This window comes from Ambystoma mexicanum, chromosome 2q, assembly GCF_040938575.1.
Source record: "Ambystoma mexicanum isolate Mex_15411 chromosome 2q, UKY_AmexF1_1, whole genome shotgun sequence".
NCBI classification, from domain to species: domain Eukaryota; kingdom Metazoa; phylum Chordata; class Amphibia; order Caudata; family Ambystomatidae; genus Ambystoma; species Ambystoma mexicanum.
The window spans coordinates 731678333-731691153 of record NC_090924.1 but is presented as its reverse complement, the minus strand read 5'-3'; the positions used below and the strand labels follow the sequence as shown (position 1 = coordinate 731691153).

The 12821-nt window shown below is 47.0% G+C and overlaps 1 protein-coding gene across 6 annotated transcripts in view; it reads right to left on the bottom strand.

Annotated features, from left to right (window-relative positions):
• The window catches only part of RBM33 (RNA binding motif protein 33), a 1526085-nt gene that overhangs the window by 947588 nt on the left and 565676 nt on the right, over positions 1-12821 (bottom strand). For all 6 annotated transcript variants that reach the window (XR_011303311.1, XR_011303310.1, XM_069647955.1 and 3 more), the window contains one exon: positions 6302-6360. Coding sequence is in view for 4 of the 6 variants with exons in the window: in XM_069647955.1 (XP_069504056.1) it covers positions 6302-6360 (59 nt within the window). In the remaining 2 variants the exon portion in view is untranslated. The remainder of the gene's footprint in view (positions 1-6301; positions 6361-12821) is intronic.

Here is a 12821-nt window from a genome sequence, read left to right as displayed (position 1 = left end):
AGATTGGGGTGAACGGGGCGGTAGCCGTGGTGATGTTCTCTCTCTGTGTCTGCTCGTCCCATGCGTTCAGCGTGGTCCTCATGATCTCGCTGATGCGCAGATTCGGATGCCTGTACTGCTTTGGTGTCCATAATAGGTCTTCCAGTGGCGTTCTGGCGACTGCCCTGTCCTGTGTCACCCATATCGTTCGTTGATTATCCCCTAGCCATTCTCTCAGGAGCCTGAGCTGGGCCGCTTGGTAATAGTTCTTAAAGTGTGGGAGTGCCAGGCCTCCTTCCCTGATGTTGGAGGTGAGGATAGTTCTGGATATTCTGGGGGTTTCCTTTTCCATATGAAGGATGAGACCGACTTGGCTAGGGCTCTGAAAAAGGAGTCAGGGACCCCAACCGGCAGGGATTGGAAGTAATACAGCGCTTTAGGGAGAATGTTCATTTTTATCGATTGAATTCTCCCCCACCAAGAAATATTTAGGGGATTCCACCTCTCTAGATCTTTTTGAATCTTGGCAAGGAGTGGGGGATAATTCTTTTTATACAATGTCTCTACCTTGTGAGTAAGTGTTATACCCAAGTATTTTATGCCCTCCTCCGCGACCTTTATGTCCAGGTGGTCTGCCTCCCTACCCAGTGTTACAGTGCTCCCGGCTAATATAAGCATTTCTGATTTTTTTTTATTTATTCTTAAGCCAGAAATGTTCCCAAATTGCTCTAGTAGGTGGAACGCCGCTGGGGCAGAGTGGGTTGGGTCCTCCAGTGCCAATAGCATGTCATCCGCATAGGCTATAACCTTATGTTGTCTCCCCGCCATCTCAATCCCCCTGATTTGGTCTGTTTCCCTAATTTTAATAAGTAGGGGTTCTAGGAATAGCGCATACAAGAGTGGTGAAAGCGGGCAGCCCTGTTTCGTTCCCCTGGAGATTTCAACCCTCTCCGTTATCTCTCCATTTACCGCTATCCTGGCGGAGGGGGAGGAGTAATTGGCTTTGATCCTGTTAATGTATTGGTTCCCAAATCCCATGTGCGCCAGGGTTTTAAAGAGCATTGACCATTCTACACGGTCGAACGCCTTTTCGGCATCTAAAGAAAGTAGTACTGCTGGGGTGCGGGAGAATTTAATTTTCTCTATAAGGTGGGCTAGCCTTCTGGTGTTGTCATGTGTCTGTCTTCCCGGAATGAAACCTGATTGATCTGGGTTGATTAGGGAGGGGAGCAGTGGGGAGAGCCTGGCCGCCAGGATTTTGGTGTAGATTTTTGAGTCTAGGTTAATTAGGGCGATAGGTCTGTATGAGCCCGGGAGGGAGGGATCCTTCCCTTGTTTATGAAAAACCAAAATTTTTGCCTCGTTCATAGACGGGGTGACATTCTCACTATCTTTGAAGGTGTTTAGTAGTCTAGTGAGGAATGGGGCGAGGATGTCTACATATTTTTTGTAGAATGGGGCTGTGAAGCCGTCCGGGCCGGGTGCTTTGTTGAGTGGGAGGCTCATTATCGCCTTCTTCACTTCACTTTCGGTTATCTGGGCCTCCAGGTCTGTTCTGGCTTCTTCTGATATTTTCTGAAAGGGGATCGATGCCAGGAATCTGTTTTGGTCAGCTTCATTTGGGTTCTCTGTGGAGTACAGGTTCTGATAGAATTCCCTGAATGTGTTCCCTATATCCTCGGAGTTCGTTAGCGAATCCCCGTGTGCATTCTTGATTTTCCTGATGGTCGCTACGTTCCGCTTCGACGAGAGCAGTCGGGCGAGAAGCCGGTCTGCCTTGTTGGCTTTTATGTAGTATTTCTGTTTGAGGTATAGGAGAGATCTCTGGGCTTGTCTGCTACGGAGATGTTCGAGTTGACCCCCTGTGTGTTTGAGTGTCTTTTTTAAGTCTCTTGTGGGGTTTGCCAATAATTCTTCCCTGATATCTGACAGCTTCTTTTCCAGTTCTGATTCCCACTGCCGTGTTTGTTTATCCCTTGTCGCTTTGAGGGCTATTAGGTGGCCCCTAATTACAGCCTTGCACGTCTCCCATACAGTGCTCAAGGAGACCTCCCCCTGTGTCGTTATGATCAAAGAATTCTTCTATTTTTTCCCTTATGGATTCTCCCATCACTGGGTCAGATAGTATTTCTTGTGGGAGTGTCCACCTCCAAATACTCTTTTCGTTCCTCGGAGTCGACAGATCCATCCAGAGAGGTGCATGGTCCGACAGAGAAATGGGGCCCAGTTCCAGATCCTGTATTTTACCCAGGATCCCCACTGACACCCAAAAGTAGTCTATTCTAGACATTGTGTTGTGAACGTGTGAAAAGTAGGTGTATCCCTTGGATTCGCCTTTATGTTCCCTCCATGCGTCCCACAGGGCCATGCCTTCCATCTGTTTTCTCAGACGCTGAGAGGGGGCGCTCTAGTGGAGGGGTCCGCTCGCGCTACGGTCTAAGTGGGGGTGCCAGGCCATATTAAGGTCTCCTCCTATAATCATTTCCCCCTTCGCGTACCCCTCCAGCCTCCCCATCGTGTCCCTCAGAAAGCCATCTTGGCCCGAGTTTGGGGCATAAATGGATGCTGGTGTCAGAAGGGTGTTGTGTAGTTTGATATTGGCAAAGACATACCTCCCATCCTTGTCTGAGGTTTTGTCGATCACCTTTACTTCTATATTCCCTTTCACAGCAATCAACACTCCCGCCTTTTTTTCTGCTGCATTGGATTGTGCAATTATCTCGTAGCCTCTCAGGCGAATTTTCCCCCTATCTAGAGCTTTAATGTGGGTCTCCTGGAACAATAGCACATCCGCCTTTTCTCTTCTTAACATGATCTCCACTTTTTTCCGCTTCACCGGGGAGTTCAGACCCCTTACATTTAATGTTACGAATCGTATCTTCCCCATTTCAGAAAGTCTGGTTGTACAAGTATTAAGCCCGAGTTATGTTCCCCTTCTCTCTTCCGGAAGATCTTCCCTCCCCTCCCAAACTGTAAATCAGTCCCTCAACCATAAACTTTGTTCCAACTTTACACCCGAGGAGGGCCCGGGTACCTAAGGTAGCTCTGGCGTTCCGCCTGTCGCTCCCAGCCCTCTGTAGGCTCGAGGTTAACTTGGTGGGGAGTCCTAAACCCCGCATCATTCCTTGGCCTTAATGTGGGTTGTTCCGGGTCCATGCCGGGCCAACTAAGTCTGTCGTTTGCGAATTCCATCATTGGGTGCCGTTCCTTATGCTGCCTTCAGTTATTGAGCCCCAGGTCTTATGTTCTTTTATATTTGCCTCCACTAATTTATTACGCTTGTCCCATCCCTTCCCCCTCCGCGCCGTTTTCTTTTCTGTCGGACCAATTCCCATCCCCCCGGTCTGTTTTGTAGTTCCCCCTTCTTTCTGACTTTTCTGGTCGAGGACTCCCCTGACTGGATGTCCAATATGGTTAGCCCCTCTTCCATGGAGGTCACCCTTCTTTGTTTCCCTTCCCAGTCGAACAGCAGCCCGAAAGGGAATGTCCATTTATATTTTATCTCTCTTGTGACCAGTTCCCTCGTGAGTGGGGCCATCTCTCTTCTCTTTAGGAGTGTAACGGCTGATAAATCCTGAAACAGCTGAATGTCTGCCCCGTTCATCCTGATTTGATCCATCTGCCTTGCTCTTCGTAGAATAAGCTCTTTTTGTGGATAGGAGGACAAAGCCGCCAGGACGTCTCTGGGTCTCTCTCCCGGTGCCCCCGTGCGTCTCGGGCCTGCTCTATGTATGCGATCCATCCCCACTGCCTCCGGGTCCTGAGCATCGATATCCCCAAAGACCTCCTGTACCGCCTTCTTTAGATCCCTGTCCAGGACCGTTTCTGGCATATTTTTGATGCGAATATTCGATCTGCGGGACCTGTTCTCTAGGTCTTCGCACTGTATTTCCAGATTATGGGTCAGGCGCAACAGGTGTTCTTGTGTTTCGGCGTTCTGAAGGGCCTCTTCTTCTGCGTTTTGTACTATCTTTTCTAGGGTGTTCGTCCTTTCCTCTAGGTTGGCAATGTCCTGTTGAACTCCTTGAATTGCCTGTTGCATATCCTGCTTGATTGCTGCGAACTGGTCCTGGACAGTTGACATTAGTTTGTCTTGTAGTTCTTTAAACCAGGAGTGCATGTCGTCTTTTGTCGGGGGTTGGGAGCCAGAGGCCATGTCCCTCGCCTCGGACGAGTTCGCGGTCTGCAGTGAAGAGTCCTCCTGAATTCTGCTCCTAGTTGTCACTGGGGTGTCCAATGCCCACATTTGTATCAGGCTGGAGTCTTGTTTGGGGGGCTGCTGTATCTGTAGGGATCCCCCCCCCTCCCCTTCGCTTTAGACATGTCTTCCTCTAAGAGTTCTTGCCTTGGTGTCCCCTCGGACGAGCCTGTCCCCTCTCCTGCTTCTATGGCTGGGGAGGTGCCTCTTGAAAGGGTAGGCCTGGGCGCGTCCTGCTGCTGGTTTCGTGTCCCTTCTTGAGTTGCTGTGGTTGTAGGGGGTGGCTTTGGGGGGCTACTGGGAAGGATGGAGGGAGTATAACCCTCTTAGCTGTGTCGCCTGTTGGATAGTCCCCACGTGCGCTGCAGTGTTGGGGCTCCGGATAGTGCTGCCCTCGGTGATTGCGCCGTCCACCTACTCTTTGTGTCTCAGGGAGGGCCTGGCTGCGGTGCTCCGGTTTTACGCCGCCTCTACGTACCCCTCAGATGTGGGGTGGGGGGGGTGGTCCCTCTCCGCCTCGGCTGGGTTGGGCCTTCGTGCGATTCTTGCCGCCAGAGTGGGGGGGGGCAGGCCCTCCAATTTCGCGGGGCTCCAGGGGGGGCGCGGGGTGCACCAGGGAGGGCGCCTCACCTTATACTCCACCGGACTGGGGACCGCTCGGGCCTCGACGCCTCGGGCGGCTGTTTGAGTACTGTTTGAGTACTGCGTCCGGCTCCCTCCCGCTCCTCCTGCGGGATCCGCTGCTGCCGGGGGGCGCCGATCACGTCCCTCGACGCCGCCCGATGACAGCTCGACCCCCGGGCGCCGCTATGCTGGGGCTCCGGTCAGGGGCGCCTCCCCGATCCACGCCTCCCGCGCCGACGGCCTCCACTTCGCGTCTCTGGGGGAGCCTGTGTCGCACTTTCGCGGTGCGAGGGCCGCGCCTCGTCTCGATGGGGGAGGGGGAACACCGCTCCTCGGCGCGGTAGGGGGCCGATGCGTCTTCCTCCTGCGGCCAGTGTCGTGAGCCGAGCTCGGAGCTATGTGTGCGGAACAGCCGCCCTCCGGTTCGCAGCTTCTATGGTGCTAATGAGTGGCCCGGCGGGAGCGGGACTCACGCGCGTCTCCTCGCTCCGGCGGCCATCTTGGAATCCAAAAGACTCACCTTTTATTCAGTTCTCTCCCATTCATTCCAGACTAGCTGTATCTCACCCAACAGGGTGGCTGTGCTTACTGGACAGTCAGCCAGCCAATCGCCACAGAGTGAATTTGGGTCTCCTAGGAGACCAAGCACAGGGAGTTTCGGGCACCTCCCTCACTTCCTGCCTACCCCAGACACTCTGGAGCCAGAGGCGGGTTTCACTCAGAAACCCAGCCAAAGGCGAAATGAACAAAGAGACCAAACCTGGTTTGGCACGCAGAGAAACTCTCTAGAAGGACCCTACCACAAAGATATGGTGAAAAACAAAGACCGGAGACCGTTTTGAAAAAGATGGCTCTGCGCCGTTTTGAAAAAGATGGCTCTGCGCCGTTTTGAAAAAGATGGCTCTGCGCCGTTTTGAAAAAGATGGCTCTGCGCCGTTTTGAAAGGGGACACTAGCTAACCCCTCCAGCACTCTATTGTGAGATAAGGTGTGCTATGTCTAGCAAGTATAATGCTAAGTAAAGTCAATTTCACTTCACTGCTCTGGGAAACAGTAATTTATCCCACAGAAGGTATTTAAACCTTGGGAAATCTAAAAGACTTCCCAGTGACACTGCTGTATGACACAATATAAAAGATAATGCCTATGGAGTTGGTTAGACTCCATAACCAAAAGAGAATTAGAGGTAAAATTCACATTAAAATACATGAGTGCAAAAAAGGGTCACACTTTCCAGGTAAAAAAAAAATCAAGTTCTTAAAATCCAGCAAAGTTGCTGGGGGTCTCTAAGGTGGATGGAATTAGCAAATTTTTGAGAATTCTCCCCAACACTGTCAAATATGAATGGACTCAAATCTACCAAGCATTTTCCAATACAGAGCTACATGTCATTATTTACACACCAACATTGTATTCATTACGTATAACCAATATTATTTTCAATATGCATTTGCAAAGCTTCGATTATCCATATCAAAGTAAAAGAACAGTTGGTACTCACTGTAAATCTCTGGGGGACTACAGCAGGTCTGGGCTGGTTTGGCGTCGGCAACAAGGGCACTAAAAACAACAAATACCCATTAGCAACCTATTTCTGAAAGACATCTAGCATTCAAAATGACATTCTTTAAGTTTTAACAGTGGACCGCTTCATATGATTCGTAAAAGCCTTTATAGGATCCTTAAAAGCATACACTGATCACTTACCCTACAAAGCACAAGAAATAATATTTCTTACAAAGAATGAACAAAGACAACTGAATAAAACATTTTCAGTTAAAGGACACCCATGATCAAATTAACAGCTCACCCATGTTTAAGACACTGCATTAAAAATTGTACACATCTGCTTGCATCTCCCCAATAAAAGCAAAAAGATAGATTTTGCAGCTGACAAGGCCCCATAACACCCGGTTCCAGTGGGATATTGCCTTTGAAGCCGCAGAAGAAAGTCGACCTCGGCGGGGACCTGCAGCGGATTTACAGGGCGCTTGGCAGCTTCGATCAGCAAAACGCAGCTAGATTGTTCGCATACGTTTGCAGGACATCCGTGTTGGAGGAGACTCCACCAGCGAGGTGGTGCCAAGGGGCTGAGTGGGAAATCCGGAGAGGTAGGAGACTGATAATGGGGCCACAGTCCCTCGCCCTACACATACTGTGGCTGCTTGCTATGCCCATTGGGGTGCGACTTCGGGGGCCTGCAGAAGTTCCAGCAATATCCCTGTGGGGTGGGGGGCTTAGTGCTCACTGGTGCCCTTTCCTCCCGCATGATCGACTCTTTACACCGTCATCTGGCATCAAATAAAGGCCGCCAGGTAGCCCTCTGGATCTACGCATCGGTGCCACACCAGTATACTCTGGGTAGTCTGGACTGTAGTGGATTCCTGTAGCTGCATGCAAGGCATTGGAACTAGTTGCAACCTAGATTAGTGGCACATGTCTCTCTTAACTGGGGCTGCTCATTTGCACCCCGTAAGTGACAACGCAGCCAGTTTATTTACCCTGGTGCTCCAAATACATTGGACTCAGGGGTCACTCTGCCTAGGACACACTGAAAGTGGTGTAAATAATAGGTGGTGGCTTCCCGAACGGGTATTGTGGCTGGTCACTCTGGATAGCAGCAATCCTTGGTGGGGTATTTACAATTGAATGCGAGGCATATCCTGATCCAGTTTGGTAAACTGGAGTCAAGAGAGCAGAACACGAATCCTAGATCCTTGGCTACTTAAGGTAACATCCTACCCTGGGTAAAAATTGACTTTGCCAACGAATCCCACTCTGGATGAGGAACTTTGCTTATGCCGAGAGGTAGAAAGAAACATCTTCCGGTCAGGCAGGCAGCAGGCCCACCAAATGCAGCCAGATCCATTACAAAGACTGGGCAACAGACCAGGTGACACCATCAACCAACAGCGCATCTACAATCGGCTCTCCTTTAGTTCTAAGTAACGAGGAATTCAATACGGCTGCTTCCAAATAGGATTTTGCAAAAAGATTTCAAGATAAATTCTCAGCCTCCTTTCAGCTACAATTTTCTTCTTTCACCATAGGAAATCAGGCACTCCCTATCCAAGTTTAGCAAGGAAATATCTTTGCTGGGAGGGGTCGATGCCAACAAACGAGCAATTCAGGAGCTTACACAGGAAGGCCGTCAATCGGATCTGGCATTGGAAGATTTCCAGGATGGCACACAACCTAGAAATCCATTGCGAAGACTTGGAAAATAGTTCTAGACTATCTAATATCCAAATTAAAAATCTACATTAAATTGTTAGATTCCGATATAAAACACTATAAAGCATATCTTTGCAGATCTAATTACTGGGAAAGAGGCAGTTAATATCACGCTGGATCGGGTCCACAGGACGGGCCAAGAAAGAACTGACTGGTGCTCGCCCTCACGACTTCCTAGTAGCGTGTGCACAATTCCCACAAAAGGAGCACATTCTAAGAAAAGCATGGACTGCAGCACCAATACCATGCAACAAGAATGAAATTCAATTATACCAGGATCTCTCGCAGACAAACCTCCAGAAAAAGTTGTGACAAGCAGGTGGTGGTAAAAATCTTAGAGTCACTAATGGTTAAACATAAATGGACATTTCCTTTTGGATTAGCCATCACTTAGGAAGGAAAGCAGCACAGAATCTCCTCCCGAGAGTCCTGTATCGTTTTACTCCAAATCGAAGAAGAAACATCTATGGGCCATGTGGAAGGTAGTAGCCTCACTAAGCAACCTAAATACTGGGAATGGTCAACTTCGGACCAACAGGGGAGAAGAAACAGAGGCACGCAGAAAAACGATTGGAAAGCCTGCCTCAGAGACCTGAATCCGAAGGCATCTATATAACGACAAGGCAGTGTGGCTGGTATGTAAACAATTGACGGACTAACAGTGATCCGACATGTGCAGAGATGGAGCACAACATTTTGGAACTTATCTGTTGAGGTACAGAATGGGGTTTAGGATACCTCGCACTTCTCCCTGGGGAAAGAGATTTTTTTTTTCCCCCATCAAGTTACATTAGGTACTGTGGCTCACATCAGGGGACTGTTGAGGGGGGGGGGGGGGGGGTTTGGGGTATGTTTGGATTAAGGGGGGGAAGGAGTTGGTTTGGGGGTTGCGGGGAAGTGTGGTGGGGTACACCGTTGTGCTAGTTCATTTAATACATATACATGCAGGAGAGGACCCAATACGATCATTGGCTTCATTAGAGTCCCATCAATACCACGTAAATTGAAGTGCCTAACGAACATCAGGGGTCTCAACGCACCGGTAAAATGTAGGAAATTCGAGGGATTTTTGGCACATTGCCAACACAATTTGGTGGCGCTCCAGGAAACTCACATATGTTTCGCAGACTGGCATACACTGCGCAAACATTTCTCATCATTTTACAAGCAAATGCCGAAGGGAAGGTGGCAGAGGTCCTTTTAGCCATTGGGTCAGGTCTTCAAATTAAAGTGGTGCGTTCTAAGGATCATGAAGAAGGCTGCTATATTTTCGCGATATTGGTGCTGGGCTAGGAAATGGGAAATATATTTTTCAGATAATTTAATTCTCCCTGGGACCCAGTTAGGCAACGTAGCACACCACCATGTTACGCTCAGCTTTCAGCCTGCCCCCCCCCCCATATACTACATTAAAGGCATGGTCTAGTAAAAAATGTTATTGTCCCTACGGGTCGGCCATGTTTTTTTTAAGCCTAAGTGGCTCGATTTTAGAAAACTTTCCTATGGACCTTACCCGAGTTTTCGTCCATTAAACACATGTGAAAACAAGCACCAGGGAGCCTCCATTTTCTGATAATCCTATCTTTTCCCCGATCGCCCTGGCTGACCTGCTTTTGCGGCACTAAATCAATTCCCCCGCCCCTGACCCTGTCATCAGCAGACTCGTACCGCCCATTTCCCAACGCCAAAGCATGTCTCGTGTCAACATTCGCTGCGCTTAAGCTAATGACGTGTCGCCATGGAAATGGCAGGACGCCTCTTTCCTCAATAAGTATAAACAGACCGTTTCACAACACACAGCAGCAGATTTTCGATTCCATTCCTCTCTCTGTGTTACTTTGAGTATTCTGTGACTCGTTTCAGTGCTCTGGTCAGCTACCTTCGCTGCTTGTAGCCCGTGTGAACAGATACCAGTACCACCGCTATAAATTATTTTAGTTTGTGTAACACACAATGGCTACAATAATGCCCTACATGTACGAGCCCGAGTATACCGAGGAGGAACTACTGGAAAGGGAAGCACGTGAAAACGATGGGGATTCGGACGGCAGTTGGCAGGACAAATCAACAGATGAAGAGCCTGGGCCTAGTCGAATGGACGGCGTCTCCACCTGGTGCACATGCAATCGGTGCGAGCTAATGCCAACTGAGGACGAGAACTGCTGCTGCCGAGAAAACTCGGGATGCCATGCCTACATTTCGGAAGGCAAGCCACGACCACAATGCATCACTGAGCTGCCAGACTTCAGGGCAGCCTGCCTCACACGGGCCGTGTTGAGAATAATGATGGTGCTTATGCACAAACTTCGCGCAACTGTTCGTCCTCGTAATCCGAGTAACGAGTAAGTATACTCTGCTTGTCATGCCACTCCTATTTCATGTTCTTCTACTATATCCAAAATTACATCTACATATCATTGTAACGCATGTAAGTCGTTCAATAGTGTGCATTGTCTAGATAGCATTTGTCCGTGCAGAATGCCATTAGTTACAAGAATTGTCATTGACAACAAATGTTTATTAAACTTAGCATGGTCATTTAAAAACAGTTTGTTTCATTCCTTTTCACAGGTGGTACAAGCTGGTGGCGTATCGTTCCTTTACATGGTGGCTCCACGGGAGGCTTGGACACCGCGTTCGAAGAGTGATACCCGCCTGTGCCGTTCGTGCCATTAGAGAAACGTTCCCGAGTGACAGCGGTCAGTACAGGGGATTTTCTCTCGCTATACTGCAACCTGACCTGTATATTCTTTAAAGTTTTGTATTTTTGTGTCATGAAAATAAGATACAAAATAAAACACCACATATATTTTAACAACGGTTGTTTTGATTTTTTAAATCAATCAAGTGTGTCTCCATGCAAGGATTGACGTCAGACACCTGTGCTCGGAATGGGTGAAGTTCAGATCGCTGTGAAGCGGGGTGGTCACTATCTAAGCTAACGTAGATATCACTTTTATATCTAATACAGCAATTTTACACATATATAATCAAAGTAAAGTACACTTACTAGCTTCTGGTAAGTTGTGTTCTTACTGGTTTGTAGCTCTGCTGTTGTTCCTAGTTGTGCAGTTTGTGAGATAATTATGTTGGAAACCTATCTTTCTTTGGTATATTCCATTTTAGTACATATTGTATTTAAATGAATGGTTGATGTGTTACATATATAGACAATACTTCTTATTTAATTACTACATATAAAAGTGTACGTGTACTGGTTTGTGAACTTGTGCAGTGTTCATATAGAATGATATAACAATTTAAGATACCCCCTGACTATTTGGGTACTGTTGCTGTTGTCCGCGGACATACGAAGTGTCCGCGGACATCAAATTCAGTAGCAGGGGATCAGCATGTTCTATGTTACATGTATATAAAGTCAGGGATATTATGGTTAAGTTGTGCTACTAAAAACCTATGAAATTCAGTAAAAAAAACTTTGTTAAAGGGACGTTATGGTTCCAAGTAAACCCAAAAAAAAACTGAAATTTGCAAGTTATAAGGTAAGCAACCATAACTCGCGCCACCACTGTGCACTACCAAGACTAACACCCAGGACATCAAAGATGACATCACAAATGTCATTGATGATATCACTGACATCACATGTGCATTGACTTTTCATTAAAAAGTCTGTCCAATGGATTCTTATTATAATGTTCACAAAAAAGTGTCAAGTATCATTGGAATAAACATCATGAGCTATTTTGTGCATTAATCAATACATTGATATAAATAGTATTCTATTATGAAATTCTATCAAGTATACTAAACTACTCATGTAGAATCATAGTAATTGCGTGCAGCATACATGGAGGTGCAATATTCATAAATTTGCCATATTTAATACTGAAATGATAACTACTTTCTTATTACAGTTTTTCGAAGTGTCAAACATGTAATAAGTAGCTAATAAAACCTACTTACTACATAATTGCATTATTAAAGACAAAACACAGATAACATACAAATATGAGTATATACAGGGAAAGTGAAGTAAGCAAACAAAGCAGTAGCAGAAAGTGTTCATAACCTATCTTTATGCAGAGAAATGATTGCGCTGTTTCAAAGGTGCTACTTACCCTATCTATATGCATCACATGATGTGGCTGCACCCTAAGGAAAGTAGTGTGAGTACAATTCATACAAATATGTATATGTACAGGGAAAGTACAGTAATAAAAAAAAGATCAGAAAGTGCTGATAACCCTACTGATTATCTTCATTCACAGAAACCATTGCTGTCTTTCAAGCCTGTGTCTTCCCTTATGTATATGTTTCATATGATATGGCTGGACCATAAGAGAATTACTGTAAGAACATATGAGGGATAACTACAAATATAGTACCTTTTCAATTTTTATTTCCTGACTGTTAGTGAAGAAAACCACATGCCCTAGATAGATCAGTAAAGGAAAAAAGGGGGAGCCAGACATGTGATGTCATCAGTGATGTCCTGGGTGTTAGCAGTCTTAGCAGTGCACAGTGGTGGCGCGAGTTATGGTTGTTTACCTTACGATAACTGGCGAATTTCAGGGGGTTTTCGGTTTTACGTGGAACCGTAACGTCCCTTTAACAAAGTTTTTTTACTGATCTATATATATATATATATGACAATGCATTACTTACCGTAAAAGCATTTCTGATGGTTGTATCTGCTTAGATTCACATGCTGTGCATAGGTCCGACATCCAGTGGTCACTGCGGAGTATTGCATTTTGTTTTTCGTAGTCGAAAAGGGGACGTCGACAAGGCGTGTCTGTAACACTATCCCTATAGTGACGTGT